General features: G+C 29.1%; 1 protein-coding gene across 8 annotated transcripts in view; it reads right to left on the bottom strand.

Annotated features, from left to right (window-relative positions):
- LOC145331865 (uncharacterized) overlaps positions 1-24410 on the bottom strand; it is a 99694-nt gene that overhangs the window by 37969 nt on the left and 37315 nt on the right. For all 8 annotated transcript variants that reach the window (XM_080176714.1, XM_080176713.1, XM_080176711.1 and 5 more), the window contains exons 10-19: positions 23769-23844; positions 23402-23472; positions 16929-17025; positions 16432-16559; positions 15498-15587; positions 11619-11671; positions 4772-4861; positions 4415-4494; positions 3521-3605; positions 3170-3252 (exon numbers count right to left, since the gene is read on the bottom strand). In XM_080176714.1, the coding sequence (XP_080032840.1) occupies positions 3170-3252; positions 3521-3605; positions 4415-4494; positions 4772-4861; positions 11619-11671; positions 15498-15587; positions 16432-16559; positions 16929-17025; positions 23402-23472; positions 23769-23844 (853 nt within the window). The remainder of the gene's footprint in view (positions 1-3169; positions 3253-3520; positions 3606-4414; positions 4495-4771; positions 4862-11618; positions 11672-15497; positions 15588-16431; positions 16560-16928; positions 17026-23401; positions 23473-23768; positions 23845-24410) is intronic.

Below are 24410 nucleotides of genomic sequence, written 5' to 3'. Positions count from 1 at the left end.
CTTTAATGGTTTCTATAGTGACAATCAATCACAGAATAACAGTACATTTATTTTGCACGTTATCCATTGAAAATTTTTAAAAGTGAATGTTTTCTACATTTACCGGGTCTATTGGAAATGTTAATTTGGGTATGTGAATGCTTTCTGGAACAATAAGGAATGGTTAAAGCATATAAATAATATACTCATAAGCTAAAAGGACGTTTGCTTAAGCATGTTGACTTTTTTTTAGCTTTTTCCTACTTCCTTAATTAAAAAAAAAAAAAATTTCTATGAAAATTAGATTAAGATATTTCATTAGGATATAATATCAAGCATTCGAACTGTATTAGATTTTAGAACAGTTTACTTTTCATTGTTTGATCTGTTAAGCTGTACTATTAAGAATTGATAATTATGTTACTTTAGTTTTAATCCATTCTAGAACCCGCCTTTAATCCATAGAATGCAGGAAAAAATCCAATAAAAGGTGAGATTCATTTAAGTAGAGGTCTCGTAAGATGTTTAGAAATATCCTAAAACCCTATTGCGAGACAAATAAATATAAAAGTCTAATTTTCAACGATATTTTATCAATAATTTTACTTAGTGAATACAAATAACTTTCTATTTTAACCAAAACATTAAATCTAGACATATATTTTGATAATATACCCTTTATATAAAAGTAACAGGATCTTTTGTCTGTAACGAAGGATGCCTCTAAGGGCGTAACCATTAGTACTTTATAAATACAATTTTAGTTCAGTAGTATGATTCTAAAATGTTTTCCATACTCCATATTTACGAGCTTTACACACTGAACGCCCCTCCTCCGTTAAAGTTAGTTTAGGGAATGCGGAAATATTGGTTAGCTATAAAAAGCTAAATCTATAAATTATCTTTCAAAAATTTATTGAGAAAAATCAAAGCTTAAGTCTTTCTTTGAAAATGGTTACAGTACATGAAAGTCAATTTTAGACAGTAAAATAGGAAAATGAAAAAAAAAATAGACATCCTATACACTGACGTCCAAGTGGGGGAGGGGGGGGGGCAGATAAAGGAGTGATTATCCCCCAAATAAAAAAAAGCTTGGACGTTCTTGCCTACTTAATATAAAGATTGCACCCTCTCCCCCAAAATGAATTTGGGAGTGCCCTTACGGCCCCCCAAACATTTTTATTTTTAATTGTTTACCCTACTAACAAATACAAAACCTTGAATGTCCTTGACCCTGTATAATAATCTTTTATATGGTTATAGTGTCGATATGGCTTAATAAAAAGTCTTAGCTAACATGGACAGTATATTGACAATATAACTACAAACACTATTTTTTAAAGACATAATGTAAAATAATTTATGAATTGTAAAATTATTTCTTATTGTAACAGGAAATCTCATGCAAAATCTAAAATTCATAAGAAAAACACAATAATATATAAAAAATCTTAATATCTTTTGTTGTGCTTTTTTCAGGGAAACTTTATAAAGATACCGTAGTTATCTACGGGTTTTGAGTTATCCTTGTAAAAGAAAAAAACATAAACAAGTTAAAAGCCTCTGAAGGCTAAGAATAAAGCCGCTAATAGTTTGTATAAATAAAGAATATTTTGTGTGTATCCTAACTTGCAGCACTACTAGTGTATTACTGTCAAAACTTTATAATTTATGAAGCTTAGTATCAAGAATTTTATATTCTACCAAGAGCAAAAGGACTAGCATTCTAAAAGCATTAGGATGTTTGTTTGTTTTAATAAAAACATCTCTTTGTCTAGGCCAAAGCTATAAAATAGTTTAGGCAGTTTTTAATCTATTTGGCATGAAGGGTGGTGTCGAGTAAGCTATAAACCTATTTTTTTTCTTTAAGATTTATATTTATTCTGAGTGTATTCTATGTTACATTATAAGCTGACCCGCAATTCTTATGAAAGCTACTCAATTATTAACCTGGCCTTGAGCTTTGGCAGGTGTTCCATATTAAGCCACCCTAATAAATCGCACTCTCATATAAATAAGGAGCATTGGCGAGGGAAAGCATGATATAAGTTGCTTAATATTTAGAATCCTAACTTTCTACAAATCCCCCCCCCCTAAAAAACTTCATTGTACTGTATTTCTTTAGAAACATGTCTCTATCTTCAATCTTTATAGATATAATTTTTGTATAGATATATATTTTGTCTTGAACACTCTTTTCATATCTTGATATGTTTAGAAAGTTTTATGTTCTCAATAAAAAGCGTCTTCTAAATATAGATCTTTTATAATGAAAGTTTGGATATTAAGAGATAAATTTGTGAAAGTAATTTTATTTGATTTAAATTAAAATTAAATGTATTTTCATATTTTATAAAAAGAATTTTCTTTGGCCAGGAAAAAACTGAAAGAAATCAAAACATATCAATGAAATGTCTAAAAATTCATATTTAAGCTAGGAAAATTGAAACCCATTGATATTTTTTTCAATTTAGAACTACAGGGTGTTCTTTGTAAATAGAACAAAAGTATATCCCTATTTAACACACTTACCAGTGACAGAAATTAACAATCAATATCTTATTTTCTTCATTGGCTTGGGGAGTTTATAAAAGAAAAAAATAATTTCAAAACAAATAATACCCTAAAAACCTGTGTTTCCATAGCATAAAATTTTAGAACTCCACACCAAATTCCAAGGTCATTATTCTGACTAAATAACTTACTAACCCAATGAAGAAAATAAGATATATATTCTTCATTTTTGTCAATGTTGTGTGGGTTAAATTTAGCAATACTTTTGTTCAATTAAAAAAAACACCCTGTAAATATAATTCTAATTTAGTGAATATTAGTTATAATGTTTGACCTCCTCTCAAATAGCCTAAAACCTTCCCTAAACCATCACCAAGCTTTCATGAGAATTGTTTAAGTGGATAGATATATTAATATAGAAAATACTTTTTGAGCTGCTACCAAAGTGTCTACAAGTATACTAATATCATATATAGATAGAGAGATAGACAGATAGATAATAAGATAGAAAATACTTTCTGGTCTACTACCAAAAGTTTCTACAGTTATACCAGAACCAGATATAGATAGATAGATAATAAAATAGAAAATACTTTACTGTGCTGCAACTAAAAGATTCTACAGGTATACAAGAATCAGATAATGAAAGATAGATTATTAGATAGAAAATACTTACTGTGCTGCTACCAAAAGTTTCTACAGGTATACCAGAATCAGATGACCTTGTAGATCCATGTCTGTCCTCCATACTACCTACACCTAGTAAAAAGTAAAGTAATTATTAGTAAAATACAATCAACATTGCCCCCAGCCTCTCAGGACTTCTGTCCTAAGAAGAGAGAATCCAAACTCTAAGGGCTATTTGAAAGATCTTTTGATAGTGACCCCAGTAAAGTTTTTTTTAAACTAAGGATAACAAAAATGAAACTATTATCAGTTCTTGAATACTTTATATAACCTTAGAAATTATTAATCTAATTTTGAAATATATTTCTAATTCATTATATTATAGATCTATAAAATTCACCTGCACCATGTTGTCTAGAATCATCTGGATGTCTTTCAGAGCAAAGGGCATCCTCTGATCTAGTAGCAGATATCCAGGCCTCACCCTAGATAGATAGATATTTAGTTGGACAGATGGATGGATAGATATATCAGAACACAGAACATCCTCTGATCTAGTAGCAGATATCCAGGCCTCACCCTAGATAGATAGATATTTAGTTGGACAGATGGATGGATAGATAGTTCAGAACATAGGGCATCCTCTGATCTAGTAGCTGATATCCAGGCCTCACCCTAGATTGATAAATATTTAGTTAGACAGATGGATGGATAGATAGTTCAGAACACAGAACATCCTCTGATCTAGTAGTAGATATCCAGGCCTCATCCTAGATAGATAGATATTTAGTTGGACAGATGGATGGATAGATAGTTCATAACATAGAACATCCTCTGATCTAGTAGCAGATATCCAGGCCTCACCCTAGATAGATAGATATTTAGTTGGACAGATGGATGGATAGATAGTTCAGAACACAGAACATCCTCTGATCTAGTAGTAGATATCCAGGCCTCATCCTAGATAGATAGATATTTAGTTGGACAGATGGATGGATAGATAGTTCATAACATAGAACATCCTCTGATCTAGTAGCAGATATCCAGGCCTCACCCTAGATAGATAGATATTTAGTTGGACAGATACAGGGATAAAAATTATTAGTTAAGACAATAACATCTTCTGACCTAGGTATATATATTCAGTAGAAAAGATAGTAAGATATATAATTTCATACCTGTATTCATCCAAGATAGCCAGATAAAAGTTTGGATAGATGGATAGCAGATGTTAAGATAGATAGATTCAGATGGATATAGAGACAAACAGACAGATAAATCAGAAATAACTAACCTTCATTATATCTTTTCTTTGAGACTCTGAATAAGACCTTCCTCTGTCTCCTAAAGCTGGATGCTTGTGACTACATCTCACTGAAACAATTATCTTTAAATTCATCCATTTTATTGAATATAGTTGGGTTTTGATTGTGTCAATTATGATCTTGAACAACTTAGACCTATCAGAACAAAATTTCTAGATAAGCTTCTTATAAAACTAGATTGTATCAATTCTTGTAGAGAAAAGTACATAAAAAAAACTTTTGTAAATTTATAGGTAAATTAATAAGCAGGATTAAAAGTAAACTTCAAGACTTTTTCAGAATATTATATTTTTTAAGTTATTTTTTTTCTATTTAGAAAGTGATACCTAAAGGTACATCTATGCTATGCTGTTCACCAGGAAGACTTGTGAGCAAACATGGATCACTGGCATTGTTATTTCTTCTCTGTCCACTTCCTACAATAAAATTATGTTTTGGCTATGATCACATGAATGTATTTAGTCTTGCTAATTAAATAAAACAGTAAAATCCAACTGGGACAAACTAAAGAAAGATTTTTCTCGTACTCATTCGAAACAAGTTAATAATAACCGGTTCTCATCAATACGAAAAAATTATGTCTAGCATCATATTTTATCCAGTTTTCTATAAAGAATATAAATGTACAATCATCAGATTAAAACAAGTAAAAACTGGTTTTAATTTTATAATTTTACATTTTATATCCGCTGAAAGCTGTTTATAATATAATGCGAAAAATAACTAATCTAAAATTTTTATCAAACAAAAAAAATCATTTTATTCTCCTCTAACATCTAATGGCTCTGTAAGCAAAATGTACGTTAGGGAAAGGCAGAAAAATACCTAAATCCTTCTCAAGACTTAAATACAAATATAAAACCATTTTAAACCATTCCAGGACCAACGGAGAACTAAATTTGTTACTTAGTTAACAACAGATAAAAAACCTCAACACTTTATATAATAGGGTTGTTTCTTTTTCAAAATCTCTCACTATTGATTGTCTATTTCTCTAATTCAAAGTACTTTCATTATCAGGCTTCATCCTTGAGTTTATATACTTGAAAAAATTGAAGAACTCTTATTGCAACAAACTTGTACAAATGAATGTTTTACAAGTTTACTGTGAAATGAAACATCATTCATGAATTAGATAATTACAAGGTTATAGGGAAGGGATATTGGTTAAAAAATTAATTTATTTGACTTTGTGCACTAGTACCGACACAATTTTTCTTATTTTGGCTTATATTTAAGACTGTAGGTACTATAGAGAATGTTGTTACATAATTTCTATTCTAAAAGACAAAGCTTATTAAATCTACAAATTTTTGACTACTACAAGCATTTTACATCTCGGTGCTTCCGAATGAGTACGAAAATTAAACTGGCAAAAATGACTTTTAATTTATGTACTTTAGCTTCTTAGTCAAACCTAAATTGTTGAGATGTTGAAGTTTAAAGGGACTGTGAACGTAAATTTTTCTCATCTTAATATCAAATCTTAACATTATATCATTCATAATATCTCACAGATAGAGCAAAACGCGCTTTTGTTTGCTTAAAAACACCTTTAATTACAAATTTTTAAATAATAAAGACGCAATATTTTTTTATAAACAGTCTGATAAAAAGTGTAAACTAATTCTCCAAAGTGGGTTATTTATTGTCCAACACAATATAAAAGGATATTATTATTTTAAATAACCTATGAGATTCAACCCTTTGTAGACAGTGAGGTATTTTTTTGTCAATAATACGAATTTAAAATATGTCTTTATTACCTAATTACTACTTTATAAAAAAACTAATTGGCAATTTTATATCATAAAATAAATCCTTAACAGTAAGTAAATTGTTTCAACTATATATGACAAGTTAAATATCCCTACAAACATTATAAGAAACAAAAACGTTCAGATTTTTTCTTGTTTTTTCCTTTTTTCTCCCAAAATACCATAAAATCAAGACATTATTCCTGGATATTTTTGTTGATAGGACGTTTTTGGTTGATCAGTGTAGCGAAATGTGCTTAGAAAATGTTAAGATTTGATAATCAGATGAGAAATTTTTACGTTCACACTCCCTTTAAGTTCATGTGTATGAATAAAGTAAAACTTGTGCCCATGTGTTTAGTTAAACTCCTTGAATTTTAGGGTGTGCATACACTTTTCCATATGTATCACTTTATCAGGCCAGTCTTCGGGCACTTTAGGTATTTAGGGGGAGTCGGCCCTCTACTTTTAATATGTTTTAAGAAAGAATTTAAAAACTTATCAAGGTTTTTTTAGGGGCAATTACTCTTGGGAGAGTGTAGGAATCAAAAATAGTTAAAAACCTTCATTGGACTTATGATAAGCTCCACTGCAAGGAAGGGCCATATCGGTTCAGCAGTTAACAAGAAGTTAACCTACAGACAGCCACACATCTTATAACTTTATGTAAGGAATATCATTCTTTCTTGTCATTTTGAAATTTTTTTTGCAAATGTGCAAATATGCGAAATTAAGGGCATAACAAAATTTGCTAGCAATGCCGGCAGGTTCTCACATACCATCAATATTCAATGAGATGTAGTTGAGTTCTAAAGATCTACCACAAAAATTTTTACATTACTAAAGCAAGCATTTGTATTTAAAAAACTTATTGTGATTTTATGTTTTCCTACAAAACTAGGAGTACACTTAGGTGTGTACTTGTTTGTTTGCAGGCCCCAACATTACATTATAAATTTCAAAACAGGGCTTAAAATAAAATGAACCTTGATCAAGAACAACAAAGATGAATGAAATAACCTTCTACTGTCTTCAAAACATGAAATAAAGTAAAAGCAGCTCAGTTTTATTGAGGGTGAAATCATTCAGAGATGTAAAATGTTGTACATTCCCAATGATGATGATCAAAATTACCCCATCAGTATGTTACAGTTGTTAAAATTTGTACCAATCAATCAAGATTCTAATAAAGAATTAAGCCATCTAATCATCGAGTGTTTTTTAGAAATTTTCAATCCATTGTTCCCTTCCCTGCTGGGTTTATTTGAAACTAATATATTTATTGTATGTCTTAAGTATCAAAATTTGCCAAAATGAATACAAGTGGTCATTTTTTAGAATATGTATCAAGAGCTGAATATTTTCTAAATTATTTAATGGCTTTTTTCTACTGACTCATTTCTTTAAAGATTTTGCCTAAGGGGAAGAGCCCAAAGTGCTGTTCTCTTTCTTGCTTACAAACTTATAAACAGGTATTTCTCAGAGTAAGTGGATGTTGGTTAGAGTCAGAAATTAAGGATATGATTCATGATCATCAGATATAGTAGCAAATTAGATAGGTATATTCAAACTTATTTGGAAAGAAATAGGATGGTTTAATCTGTAATAATCATATCTTAAACAAAACATTTCTTTTAGATATAAGCTTGTAATCTTAAAACAATAGTTAATGTTCCTACTATTTTACACTTTTTCAGGATTAAAGACAAACATTAATTTTATCCATAGCCAAAGCTTATCTTAATTATATTTTAACAAAAAAAATGATCACTAATTGATAATAGAAAATATTTTTATAATGTCACTTCACTGTAGATGTTTTACTATTTTCCTCACAATGAATGTCTAATATGTGAGTTGACAAACATTGGTATCAAATTCTATTCCATGAAGTAATCAAGCTTACAAATTAAATGTTCCGAAGAACTTTGGTTTCAACATTCATACCGTGTAAATATTTTTCAAAAAATCATATAGGTTTTCTTTCTTAACCTTTTATAAACAGCGGCATTAGCGCAATTCAATATTGATTCTTTAAGTTCGAGTTCATAATTGTAACAAATACTGGTAAAATTCTATTATGTGTTCAAAAACCTAATAGGTGTTAATTTTATTTCCAAGATGAAAAAACTATGCAAAAATTAAAGTAATGACAGGTATCTTAATAATTTACTTATCATACTTATAAGAAGAATAAGTGTTTTTCCAGTATAGCATCGTATTACAGACAATTTTCCCTTTTTAGATAAAAATCATGAAATTAATACCAGTTTTGTTAGAGCGGGACTTCAGACCCTTTGGGCTAATAACACTGGTTTTAATCTTATAATTTTTCAATTCAATTTCTGCAGAAAGCTGTCTATAATACGATGCGATAAATAAACAACTTATAAATTTGAATATCTGTCAAACCTCTAATATTTTATGAAAGTTGTTTGGGTGACATCAAATAAGAATAAACTAGTTAGCTGTTGAGTTTGCAATACATAAATTCATCAGTATATCAGAGTATCAGGAATACATTCATTGTATAAAAACAAGGATGACAACATCCATAAAAGCGAAGCACTGAAACGGTAGTGTCAGAACTGAATAATCAGAATATAAATGTATAAGAGTCGAAGCAAAATTGTAAGTAAATTTGTTAAAAAATGCTTGATACAGGATAATGTGTATGGACATATTTACATTTTTAGGATTTAAATATAGAGTTGATTCGCTTATAACATTATACTATGTTGTCCCAGGAATCAATATACCAAAAATCAGATCAATCGGATGATTAGATCACATAAAAAGTTGTTGTTAAAAAAGTAAAAAATCAACATGTTTAAAACATACGGACATTCTTGTAATGATTATAGAGTTGCTACGCTTTCTAAATCGTACCTAACTACTAAAGGAATCACCATGCAAAATTTGAAATCGATAGGACAATTCTAACATGCCAAAATTAACGAAAAAAGCTATTCGTTACGGACGGACCGACCCTTATTATAGAAAAGCTTCGCTTTTAAAAATAAAAGGATGCACATTTGTTTGTACTAAATAATTGCTTACTCCTGGATCAAAATGCCTTTTCAGGTGAATCTTTTTCTAGTTCCTGGGAAGGATTTTTAATAGTTTAGGAAAGGGTACCTAAATCTCCTAAGATAAATCATACCTAGAAATAACACTTTACCCAAAATTAAAAAAAAGATTTAAATCAATTTTATACCCAGAGGCTTTTATCTTTGTTGTCCTCTAGCCCCCTGATTTACATTCCATTCATTAACTTTACTTTACATCTGGCAATGCAGCTAATTTATAATTCATACTATCCTTACTTGGATAAATTGTTTCAAAACTTGAGTTTTATTTATGTTTTGAAAAGTTCAAAATTTCTTTTAAGTACTCTTTTTTTAGCATAAACATATTTTTCTAACCCTGCAAGGCATATAGAAATGGCAACCTATCTTTGAGGGGTACCTCTAGTACTATATACTATATAATCTAACTATTACTCTAGGTCAACTTGGCAAGTTGACCTAGAGTAATAAACAAACAACAGAAACAAATACTCTCCCCCCACCTTATTTTTAATTTATTTAAAAGTAAGGGAAAAAAGAGATATGGTTACCCCCTTTGTCTTAAAGAAAAGAAAAATATACCTCATCTTAAACTTAAAATATATCTTATATTGGTATTATAAAATAGTAAAATGTACAGTTTTAAATTTCATTTTATAAGAGAGCAGGTAATACCTTTACACTTTTAGTCTGGAAAATAATGGAGCATAATCAAATTTATGGCCTTAATTTCACCAAAAGTTGAAGTTTCAAATGTTCTAGAGGATAAGTTAGCCAAATTGTACACTGGGTATTTATTCTTTTTAATTTATAGCTTTTGGCAGAATCCTGGCAGAAATTAATTGCAAAATGTTATTAAATTTCTTTCATTTTTGTACTCCAAATTTGCAGATACAGACTTGAAAATAAGATACTTTTTGGCAAAGATACTTTAAGTTTATAGTAATAAATCCTGGTACCTGTTATATTTTGTACATTTTTAAAAGCATGCTTGCAAGAATGGCTCCCCTTAGTTATCCTTAGTTGTAGGACCTGACTTTGAAGTGTCATGGACAGAAGCCTTGCCCATCAAGGTAATTGAAAGGTAGCATCCTTCAATTGTCATAAATAAAGAATACATTTATTATGCAAAATTAAACTTATAAATAATAATTATAAAAGTCAAAATTCCTTTTCTAAATGAATATATCTATTCTTGGTATATTAATATCTATCTAAATTATGAATGTGCATTAATTCCAAAATTAATTCTGAACTCAATTTAAATACAAATTTCATTCTGTTGGAGAATTGAGGCACATTTTATAAAAAAAAAGGTTAATATAACAAACCTAACGAACGTGATCCAATTTAAAATATTAAGTATAACATATTTAGGGCTTTTAGAGACAAATTTAAACCCTTTATAACAATTCCTACAACTATTAGGTATAACACAGGAATCGTAGAAAGTCTATAGGTAGCCATTTTGAAAAATATACTTCTTTTTAATAATGAAATGACTAAACCATCTTATTTTAAATGGTGATTCCTATGGTGATAAAAGACAAAATTATTATTTAATATGGTTTGCTTTTATGGATATTGACATCCTTATTTAAATTTAGAAATAAAATGTATGAAGAAATGAAAAGTGTATGATATTTTGAGTTTTGAAAGACAGGCGCTGTCTACGTTAGAAAAACCTGGTATAGTTATTTATCGCATCGAATTACAGACAACTTGATGCGAATAGCTAATTAACAATTATTTATATGATTTATTGCAAGGCCCAAGGTAACAAAACTGGTATTAATTCTATGATTTTTTAATTTTAAAATTCATAAAAAAAAATTGTATGTGATATGATGCTATACGTGATTCAGTATGGGCAAGAAAACTGGTTTAATCGTATATTTTTTTATTTTAATATCTGCGAAAAGCCATCTACATTCTACAATACGATGGAATAAATATCATTATTTTTAAAATCAAAATCACGCAACCTCCTATTTCAGTATAATTTTTTTTTTATAACGATTGCCATACAATTTTAATGCCCATTCATAAATTCAATTATATTTCAACCATGATTACATTGTTATCATCATCAATAAAAGTCAATTACGTCATAAAGATCGATTTCATTTAATGCCATACAGCCGATAAAAACCAATAACAATTAATACCAAGATAATATCAGTTTTAACAATATTTCATTGAGACTAATTCCTTACAGACAAAAACCTGCAATATTTAAAGCATAAGCTAAAGAGTGTTGTGGTGTTTTTCACCTCTCCCCCTACCTGAGAAAACCCTATGCATACCAGAGACTTGAAGAGTAGCTATCTACTTAGTTAATATTTAACCTGAAATTGAGCCAACACTGCGGGGTCTATTTGAACCTTGATCACCGTCTGGTCTAAAATAAAAGACAGGATTTAGGCCATATATTCACATGAAATATTTTTTATTATGATTGTAAATGTTGTATTACAATATTATTGACAGGCGGCTACGCCCCCTAGGGGCCTCTAGGGGCACTTGAGGAGGGTAAAGTCGAATTTGATAACCCATTATATTTATTATTTTAGATTTTAGAAGAAAAAGTAAAAAAAATTAGCGGGGGGAATTTTTTTTCCATTTTCAATTTTAGTTAAAAAAATAAATTTGTTTGGGGGGTGATTTTTTTCTAGGGGCGATTTCTCTTGGGAGGGTGGTGGTACCCTCCCCCAAAATAGTCATACACGTTATCGGGACCTTTGAGAAGCTACCCTGTTAAGGAGAACTCGATCGGTTTAGCGGTTAGCGAGATCCTTCGGTACAAACAAACACACAGACACACAAACATCCTGTTACTTTAGTATAAGGATTGCTTTAGTATAAGGATAAGCTTTATAATTGTCTTGCAGTAGTTTTAGGCTATTTTCCTGAACTCCTCCAACCTCCCATAAAGAATACGGATAAGACAACTAGTAAAATAATAAGTGAACAGGACAGAGCATAAACCAAAAAAAACATCTTTAACATTCCTAAGATTAAATATTACACTAATATTCATTGTTCGTTTGTCCTTCCTTCTTATATTAGAGCCTTGATTTTATGGTTGTTGTCATCCTTGTTTGTTATTGTCACTTGCTTTGTTGTTTTGTTATGTATATATTTGTCCTAGTTTCTAAATAATCTCTAGAAACAATAAGGGTCAAGAAAGAAAAAAAAAGAAAAAACTAAAGAGTAAAATTCTTTCAATGGACAAGGGATAACATATCTAAAGAAAATTTATTTTACTTTTCAGTCCAATTTGCTTTATTTTCTACTAGCAACTACACCACTATAGACTATAAGGGCTATGTATTTGAAAACAATTCTAAAAAATAGCCTAAAAACCATTCCATAACTTAATCTTTTAATAAAATGTCCTAAACCCATTACAAGGTTACCTAAAACGAGAACTCATTTAGTTCAGTAGTCATTAAGAGCTAATGCTTAAAACAAAAAAAACTTTATACTTTATATCTATAATACAAAGTAGAATGATGTCTGTCCGTCTGTCCGTCCGTCTGTCTGAAGCTTAAGATCTCGGTAACCACTGAACCGATTGGATTCTACTCTTCAGGGTATATACCTACTGGTCCTGTGGGGGTTTTAGGCTATTTTCTTGGGGGGTGGGACACCCCCAACCCCCCAAAAAACAAAATATCCCCCCCCATTTTTTTTTTTTTTTTTTTTTTTTTGCTGAAGATTTCCTTGGTCCTTTTTTTTGCAGAAGATTTCCTTGGTCCTTTTACGAATTTCACCTTAATTTTTTTCACCTCTTGGGGCAAAGCCCCTAGAGGCTAGGGGCGAAGCCGCTAGTAAGAATTATTGTAATATCTAACGAATTTTCTTCTGTAAGTTGAAATTTAAAAAAAAATATATTCTGCATCTCATAGAATCAAATATGCCATATAGATACAATAAAAAAGTCATTTTGTTTAACAACTTCCTACTTTTGACCTGATGTACACTGTACAGTGTTCATAGTTTTTTTATATGCAATATCCCTTGTCACTGGTTCCTTGGAAATGGATTCAAGGAAAAATTGAATAGGATTATGGTAATGCTAGAAAAATAGATCTTATTTTACTTTTTACACTCCAACAAATAACATTGTCCAAAATAGATCAATAAATAATATCAGACTTATATCTATCTATCTATCTATCTATATATCTATCACTCTATCTATCTATCTATCTATCTATCTATCTATCTATCTATCTATCTATCTATCTATCTATCTATCTATCTATCTATCTATCTATCTATCTATCTATCTATCTATCTATCTATCTATCTATCTATCTATCTATCTATCTCTCAATCTATCTATCACTCAATCTATCTATATATCTATCTATCTATCTATCTATCTATCTATCTATCTATCTATCTATCTATCTATCTATCTATCTATCTATCTATCTATCTATCTATCTATCTATCTATCTATCTATCTATCTATCTATCTATCTATCTATATATCTATCTATCTATCTATCTATCTATCTATCTATCTATCTATCTATCTATCTATCTATCTATCTATCTATCTATCTATCTATCTATCTATCTATCTCTCAATCTATCTATCACTCAATCTATCTATATATCTATCTATCTATCTATCTATCTATCTATCTATCTATCTATCTATCTATCTATCTATCTATCTATCTATCTATCTATCTATCTATCTATCTATCTATCTATCTATCTATCTATCTATATATATATCTATCTATCTATCTATCTATCTATCTATCTATCTATCTATCTATCTATCTATCTATCTATCTATCTATCTATCTATCTATCTATCTATCTATCTATCTATCTATCTATCTATCTATCTATCTATATATATATCTATCTATCTATCTATCTATCTATCTATCTATCTATCTATCTATCTATCTATCTATCTATCTATCTATCTATCTATATATCTATCTATCTATCTATCTATCTATCTATCTATCTATCTATCTATCTATCTATCTATCTATCTATCTATCTATCTATCTATCTATCTATCTATCTATCTATCTATCTATCTATCTATCTATCTATCTATCTATCTATCTATCTATCTATCTATCTATCTATCTATCTATCTATCTATCTATCTATCTATCTATCTATCTATCTATCTATCTATCTATCTATCTATCGATCTATCTATCTATCTATCTATCTATCTATCTATCTATCTATCTATCTATCTATCTATCTATATATCTATCTATCTATCTATCTATCTATCTATCTATCTATCTATCTATCTATCTATCTATCTATCTATCTATCTATCTATCTATCTATCTATCTATCTATCTATCTATCTATCTATCTATCTATCTATCTATCTATCTATCTATCTATCTATCTATCTATCTATCTATCTATCTATCTATCTATCTATCTATCTATCTATCTATCTATCTATCTATCTATCTATCTATATATCTATCTATCTATCTATCTATCTATATATCTATCTATCTATCTATCTATCTATCTATCTATCTATCTATCTATCTATCTATCTATCTATCTATCTATCTATCTATCTATCTATCTATCTATCTATCTATCTATCTATCTATCTATCTATCTATCTATCTATCTATCTATCTATCTATCTATCTATCTATCTATCTATCTATCTATCTATCTATCTATCTATCTATCTATCTATCTATCTATCTATCTATATATCTATCTATCTATCTATCTATATATCTATCTATCTATCTATCTATCTATCTATCTATCTATCTATCTATCTATCTATCTATCTATCTATCTATCTATCTATCTATCTATCTATCTATCTATCTATCTATCTATCTATCTATCTATCTATCTATCTATCTATCTATCTATCTATCTATCTATCTATCTATCTATCTATCTATCTATCTATCTATCTATCTATCTATCTATCTATCTATCTATCTATCTATCTATCTATCTATCTATCTATCTATCTATCTATCTATCTATCTATCTATCTATCTATCTATCTATCTATCTATCTATCTATCTATCTATCTATCTATCTATCTATCTATCTATCTATCTATCTATCTATCTATCTATCTATCTATCTATCTATCTATCTATCTATCTATCTATCTATCTATCTATCTATCTATCTGTCTATCTATCACTCTATCACTCTATCTATCTATCTATCTATGTACCTGTGTAACAAATCTGGATCTTGTCTTGAGTCAAACATAGGATTAACACTTCCCTTATTATTACAGTTGAGAATGTCAGTATCACAAATCCTAACATACAAAACAAATTAAACATCTGATTGTAATTTGAAATATTCCGTCCGTCCGTCTGTCCGTCCGTCCGAGATAGATAGCTTTTTTTCGTTAATTTAGGCATGTTAGAATTGTCCTATCGATTTCAAACTTTGCATGGTCATTACTGTAGTAGTTTGGTACGATTTAGAAAGCGTAGCAAATCTATAATCATTAATTCTATGTGATCAAATTATCCGTTTGATCTGATTTTTGGTATGTATTTTCTGAGACAACAAAGTAAAATATTATAAGCGAAGCAACTCTATAATCAAGTCCTAAAACTGTAAGCATGTCCATAAACAATAAACATTATCCTGTATCAAGCAGATTTTGAACAAATTTACTTACAATTTTTCTTCGACTCTTATACTTTTATATTCTGATTATTCAGATCTGACACTTATACAAGTATACATGTCCGTTTGTCTTATTGTATCAGTTCTTCGCTTTTATGGATGTTGTCATCCTTGTTATCTTTCAATTTTAAAGTTTTTTTAGTGATAAAATTATTAGGATTTTTATGCTATTTTAATTACTGTGACCCTATAATTTAGGGGCTTTTTTCCAAGGGGTAAGAAAGTAAACCATCTAGAGAACTATGTAAAGCTTACATAGAAATGAGAACTCAGATAAAAAAAAATTGTACTTTACATGAATGGATTAATGTATATCTGTTTTTATTGTACTTTTAAGTATAATGTTGTATATTATTACTTTTTTATTTTTATTTTATCCAACAAAAATTTATCCAACCATTTAATATATCTAACTGGCCATTTAACTACATCTTTCTATCATTCAATTACTCCATTAAATTTACCTCTCAATACTTCTGCTGTGAGTAAACTTATGATTGTGTTGTTGTTGTTGTTGAATATGTTGTTGGTGTTGGTTGGCCATTGCTTCATCATCAAGGTTATCAAAGGAAGAATACAAGCCATCATTCACCTACATAAAATGTTTCTTGTTTTATGCTTTTAGAAATAGTATTTAGAGTCTTATTTTTAAGGCTTAAAATATTATTTGCATTTTATCTTTCTTCTTTTGATTCCTAGCAGACTTTTTTTAAAACTCTGAACACCTTTTAAAAAAGGAATGGAAACTATGCAAGTCATTTTTTAAAATACCTAAGCTAATTTTTTCATAAATAATCATGTCCTTATAAAAAAGAGATTTGAATATTACACAGGATACTAAAGACTTTTTTCTTCTTAATCTAATCTAATTTAGAAAGTAAATAAGTGAAATTTTTTGGAGTTATTTAAAAAGTTTATAAAATAAATGACATAATTTCCTTTGCTACAAAAAAAAATTTACCTGGGATTGAGCTACTCCTCCCCTTTTAGAATGAAACTCTGAATGATAGAGCTGGTCAGATTCAAAATCCTCCTCTCCTACAGATCCATCATCAGGCCTGAAACAAGATATAGTTGTAGTTGTGTTCTCATCATTTACAGGGTTGAGATACAACTTAAAGATTGCAGAAATCCTAATCAATATCAGATCAGCATTTCTAAGCACAGTTTTTAGTTTTACTGAACAATGGCCTAAATGTATCCATATAATGAATGTAACCTTCCAGACTTGTGTTAAGTTGGTAGATGGATATGCCAGAAAAATTGTAATCCATTGAATGGACTATAAGTAAACACCCTAATAGATTTTTTATTAAAACATAAGGGCTAGTTAAATATATGCTTATATTAAGTGTTGTATAAATAACTAGCAATAGATTTGTTTGCTTTTCTATTGTAAGAAATTAATTTGTACTATGTAGTTGTAAAATTATCTTAGAGAACAGTATCCTTTAACACATCCAAACATGCATAAATTTCTCAGTACACTCATTGCATGGTCAAAACTCATGCAATGCAACAATTTTCTTTAAAATGTTGAATGATTTACTATTGTAAATTTTCTTATTAAATACAACATCATTAAATGACCATAAAAATTACTAAAAAAAGAATGACTTACATCTGTTGAAATATCTGGGAACAAAACCAACTTTTGATACATTAAGAATTTAGACTACATCAAAATATTCTGATTTGGTATGTAAATTTTTTTTATTTATTCTTGTGGTTTAACAATTTGAAATTATAAAGGCAAAAAAACTAAAATTAATCTTAAATAAAATTTGATATGTCAGGAATAGTTACTAATCACATTTTATTGTAGACAGCTGATTTTGAAAACTGATTTAAATCCTGCAGATATGTTTTTGTTTTCAAAGCAATTCTGGAAAAATATTTTCAAGTTCTATATGGACACTTCTTTTGTGCAGCACTAGAAAGTAATGTGAATTCTATTACATTCCTCAATCTGGGCAAAGTGCAACCAGTAAGAGCAGAAAGTGGTTCTTATTGTTCAGCTGTCACTAGTTCATCACAGAAAATCACATTTCCAGTACTGGCTGGATATCAACTGTAATGCAAGAACAATAAATGTCTCCAGGAAATGGCTAAGTGTGTCACTAGGTAATATCTGGTCATCTCAGAGTTTAGATTTAACATTTTGTTTCAATTTTCACAGAGTTCACAATAATTTGTTACAACCTAAATAATAATCATTTATTATAAAGAATGATAACTTAAACATCTTTTAATCATTCACAATTTTTTTATCTATGTTTTTATAACATGAAATGTGAAACCTTCAAGTTGCTTTGATGGTTAGTTAGTCGAAAAATAAGGAAAGTGTTTGGCAAACCCTGAAATCTTCAATCCACATGTTTTAAACTTTTTCTACTTTGCAGTGTGCACAATATTGAAGATTATCACAGTGGTCTAGAATTTGGAGATGTTTAAAATTATTTTAACATTATAATATAAATATTTGAAAATTATTTACATATTTATTAGTGCAAAACTATCTTAAGATGATTTTATCAACAAATTTATTTTTAAATATTTTGAAAATTATGGAAATATAAGAAGAACATTGTTATACATATACACCATTATTTCACACTTTTAACTGCATATTACTATTTCACCAGCAATAATATTAAATCAAACCTAATGGCCTGAGCTCTTTTTATATGAATGGAAAAAAACATTTACTTTCTTTGCATTCTGTATAAAGAGTTATAAAGCTTGAATTGGACCTTGAAAGGCTCCCAGTTAAAAGTTCCTCCAGGAATCTAAAGCATAAATTTTCAAACAATCTGTATGTTTCAATATCAAATGATTTTAGAAATGAAATGAAATTTTAGTGCTTGGCATATTGTAATTATATTAGATTGGAGCAAAATACAACAAAAATTATTAGTAGTAGTTTATTTAAGAAACAAATTATATTTATTAAGGATTCTAAGCTTAATACAATTAAAATACTTGAAACATAACCAGTTGTTTTCATATATTTTTCCCTATCCTACAAATCTGTGAGTAAATCTGCATTCTTTCTTCAGGTAATTGCACTCAGCCAGATTTTACTTCAGAACAGATTCATCTTTCAATTTACACATATAAAAGGTAAAAGTTTGCCTAACAAATTTATTGTTTTATTTATTAAACTAGCGGCTTTGCCCCTCGCCTCTAGGGACTTTGCCCCATGAGATATCTTTTAAAAATTAAAAAAATAAAAATATAAAATAAAAAAATTCTGGTGCCCATTTTTTTTTTTTTTGGGGGGGGGATTGACATTTTTTGGGGTTAGGAGTGTCCCACCCCCCAAGAAAATAGCTCAAAAACACCACAGGACCAATAGGTAAATACCCTAAAGAGTAGAATGTGATCGGTTCAGTGGTTACCGAGATCTTAAGGGACGGACAGACAGACAGATGGACAGACAGACAGACAGATGGACAGACAGACAGACGGACAGCAGGCAGAATTCTACTTTTTTATTATTGATATATTCTAAGTTTGTTTTGTAAACAAAATTTATGGAATAAAATATTAAGTTTTTAATCTAAACTAATCTTGCCACTAATCCTTCATTATGAAAATAACTTCACAGAATTAATTTCAAATTTGGTGAACAACATGTAAACTTAAATAATAATTAGATTAATGAATAAATAGTATGAGTTTTTGATTATAGCAAGGACCCTATATCTAGCAGATGAAAATGATTTTCATTGAACTTTGTTTTCTTATTTAAGCTATTGTGTTGTGTAATTTTATTGTTTTGTTTAGTTTTTCTCCAGAGATAAAGTGGCGAAAAATTATGTATGTTCTATTGGGTTATTGTTCGTTTTATAAGATTACATTAATTCACATTTTGCCTGTTGTTCACTTGTGTAGACCGGATAATGTCATAAATTTAAGAAAGTTTAAATTTTAATTTTCCTGCTATCAGCTGATTTTCAGGATTTGCCACCTCTATTAATTTACTTTTATCTAAGAAATCATTTTAATAATTTTTAAAAGGATGACTGAAGGCTTGAAGACAATACACAAACATTATCTCAGTGAATTTAGCATGAGCAGGAAATTTCTTCTAAATACATTACAGGTATATATTTTAGGGATCAATGATCCTATTTCATAAGTACTGACTTTATTGTGTTCAATTAGAACTAACTTAATGGATAAATCATTCTTAAAATGATAAGAAAACAAACAATATATTATGATATGTTACAAATGGCCTTATAAATTAAAATTTTGAACAATAATTTCTGTAACCTAACCTAAGATAACCAATCAAAAGACATTGTGAAAATACTAGGAAACGCCTTTTGAGAGGCGTAGTCAGTAATTTTTCATCAGACTTCTGATATTCGTTTGTCTGATTTTAGATACATGTTTATTGTAAAGGAAGTAAGAAACCACGAATTTTAAAACCTTTGTTCATAATGTTTTAATCCACTTTAAATCTACAAGTCTACCGGGGTTTAATAATATCATTTCAATGTATATTACAACACAGTATCAGTAAAATAAAGTATAATTTTGACTGTGATCTGAAAGGGTAAAATAACTATAGACACCACTTAAACTGGTGTACAATGTACATGTATTGTAAAGTGGTGGGGCAACACAATTTTCAATTAAAACTTTTCACAACAAAGTTTAGTTGGCAAAAGCAATAATCATTGCCTGAGAATTGCATATACATATGTTCAAAATGTACCAACTTATCTACATTTTTACAATTAAAATTCAAGAGACTTTAATTAAAATATTTGTTACAAATTAATTTCAAAATTAACACTATATAACTTAAAGTGTGAAAGACTTCCATAAATGATTTTTACATAGAGTGATCAACACAGTTTAATTAAACATGTTATTTTTATTTGATAAGTCCAATACACAGTGTTTCATGTTAAAAACAATCTTCAGTTGGTTATAAATAAAAAGACATGATGCTTTAATGAGCATATTTTTTGGTATAATTGACAGAATGTTTGGTATACAAGAAATTAGTCTGCCCTCTTATCATAGAAATATTTATATATGCGTCTTCTCAATTAAAATTTATTATATATAAAAAAAAAGTTCAACTTAACTTTTTTTAGTTATGAAAAATTTAAACTTTTATAAATTTTTGACGTAATCCAATAAATATTGATGGTTTAAAATCAAGATACTAGATGATATTAGGAAAAATTCATAGAAAAAGATTACACTATGAAAGAAAACTGAACATAAGAATAAACAAAAGCGAAAGCATTTAAACTTTTAACATAGATTATAATAAAGCCATTTTCTTTTTTTACTATAATTTTATTCAGACCTACTTTAAAACCATACAAACCTCATCCCCTTTTTAAAAAACTTTAGCAGGGCACCTTTTCCAATTTTAAAAATCCATTGGTGTCTAAACGGGTTAAAATTTAAGCCTGCCCTTTATTTACCCTACGAGAGGATTTCTATTTAAAATAAAATTTCTTCAAAACTGAAAAAGTATATTTTAGAAATAGATATTTTATGAGAGTGAATAAGATCCTTTTTACAAATTGTTCAATCCTTCACCTCACTTTCAACTAAAATTGAAAACATTTATTTGGCTTTTCATTCTGAACTGGTACACGACATTAAGCTTCTTAAGAATATATTTTTAAGACAAATTTGTTCTCTATTATCTTTTTATTTAAATTTCACCAAAATATTAACAAATACAGTTTATATAATTTCAGAAGTATTGTCCTTTTGCGTTTATAATTTTTAAAAAGTTTAAACAATGCTTTTGAAGTCATTTAAAGCTTTACTAAAGTCAAACTAACAATAATATCCATTACTAAAGAGTCAAGGGCAGGTTAATTTATATTTTTTGAGAGGATACCACCACCCTCTCAAGATAAATCGTCCCTAGCAAAAGTTAATACCAGACAATTTTTTTGAAATTGGAAAAAGACACCCCTTCCTTCCGGCCCCATTTTAAGTGCCCATTACGCCTCTTTGAGGCGTACTCGGTAGTATTATTTAAAGATTGTTTCTAAAATTAGGATATAATTGAAAGTAAAGTATTTCTTAGTATTATTAAATTAATTCCTGCTGTTAAACCCTAAATTTAGATATGTCACGGTGTCTGGTGAAATATTAAATATTGTTTTCCAGCGTTAAAACAAAAAATTGAAAAATGAAAATCTGTCTAAACAGAAAAGGAAGTTGGAAAGTGACAAAGTTTCTAAGATATATAATCATCAATTTGCTGACAAAGATTACATTTTAAGAAAACATGATTTGACAAAAGTATTGCAGCAAATATTCTCCACAGAATGACATAGGATAGTTATTTGATTCAGGTTGGAGAGCAGCTCAGCTATTTATATACTATTATAACTAGCAGCTACGTCCCTAGAGGCCTTAAGGGACAGTGGAGTTAAATGGGAAGTCACTCCCTCCCCTCCAATTTCAAATTTTAGTTTTTAAAGAAAGGAGGGTTTTTTCTCGAGGCGATTTCTAATTGGAGGTTGGTGGTATCCTCCCCAAAAATAATTATAAACTTTCCGTGGACATATAAAAGGATTGTACATTGTAAAGGAGAACCATATCGGTTTAATAGTTAGCAAGAACTTTCGGAACACATAGACACATATATACATGCTGTTACTTTTCTATCTGAATTTTTTCTACAGAATTTTGTCCTTAATTCTGATCTCCAAAAAGGAGAAAAAGAAGGGAGGATATGAGATTTATGGTTAAGTAATAAATCTTCTAAATAAAAATGTGTTCTTATTTTTTCTATCTCACTTCCTCTCATAATCTATTCATCTATTTATCTATATCTTTTGAAATCTATCTCTCTCTATTATCTATTTAGCTTTTCTTTATTATCTATCCCCTTGATAATTTTCACATAATTCTTTGGTACTGTCTACTTTTTTATCTTTATTTTCTATTTTTCTCTCGCTTTATTCTCTTTCTCTCTTTCTAATGTACTAATATCACAAGAAAATTGATGTCAGGCATAAGGTATAGCATCAAGCGAAATAAAGCTAAATAATGTTTGAGGTGCAGATAATACGGCGTCTTTTGCAGAGCCTCCCCCCCCCCTTACCCAAACCACGAAAAAATCTGCTGAAATCACCAAATATTTTATTCGAATTAATTCCATTGTTGGTTGCAGCTGGTTTGTTGTACTCTGCATGACAACTTAAACGACTGATTAAAAAAATTCAGGATTCTAATCTCAACTGATAGCGATATCTTTAGAACAATTTATCTCCGAGTAACAGCTGAGCAAATTACAAAGACACCGATAGACTATAATGTTTACTGGATGCGCATTGGTAAGGGGAATCTTCACTAAAAAAGTGTCCTCGTAATAGACTGAAAGAAACACGGACAGACAAAGTGAGTTACAGAGTACCTTAGCTACCAAAAAAGTACCTATTATAATCCATAGAGCATAGAAAGCTGTTGATGAGGCCATAATTTCTGTCCATTGAATCATCCCCTCTCTACAAATCAAAATTACTGATTAAATGAAATATATTTTACAGATTGATTAGAGATGGATTGTTTGAATGATTGATTGATAGATTAATCAAATGATTGGTATATTAATTGATTGATTAATATATTTATCGATTGGTTGATAGACATATCAATTGATTAATTGATTGATTGATTAAGCAATAGAGAGATAGATTAATCAATACATTGATAAATATTTTGATAGGTTGATATTAACAGATTAATTTTGATAGATTGATATTGAGAGATTAATCAATAGATTTTTTGCTTGGGTACTTACAATATATTTAGTTCCTCTATCAGCTAGACTTGTTCGCAGAGCAAATACTTCCAACTTTAACAGCTCATTTTCTTGCCTAAACAATAAAAGTACAGATGTAAAATTCCTGGCCAAAATAGTGGAGACCCTTTTTCGTCTGCTAGCTAATTGCTTCCTGTTTTTTTTTTAGAGACTAGGCTGTGGTTAAATTCCTACACTATAAGCTGATTTCAAAGTCCTAATTCAAAATCTGGATAGGGTCCCAACCCAGGTGGCTGAGTTACATTAGTTTAATGTAATTTGTCTTTCATTGATAAAAAAGACAAATGTTGCTAGGCCAACAAAAGTGTCACTGATTTACAAAGCATCATGTAGTTGAAATTTTAAAACTGTAATACTACAAAACCTTCAAATTTGATCTTTTTACTTTAGATTTAACAAAACATTCAAAACTTTTTTGAAGGTAAGACTAAAATACAAATCATATTTCATTGGCTTTCAGGCTATATTGTTGTCTAGAGATTAAATATTCTGTAAAATCATGTACTTAAGTTAAAACCTACAGGGATCATAAGGGATAAGACAAGATAACATTATTGAAGTACATCCCCAATGCTAATGACCAAATTACCCTTAATATAAATTGAAATTAAATCTATGTTA

This window comes from Acartia tonsa, chromosome 11 (assembly GCF_053477335.1).
Source record: "Acartia tonsa isolate MP-2025a chromosome 11, ASM5347733v1, whole genome shotgun sequence".
In the NCBI taxonomy this organism is placed as follows: Eukaryota; Metazoa; Arthropoda; class Copepoda; order Calanoida; family Acartiidae; genus Acartia; species Acartia tonsa.
This window is presented reverse-complemented; position numbering and strand designations above follow the sequence as displayed.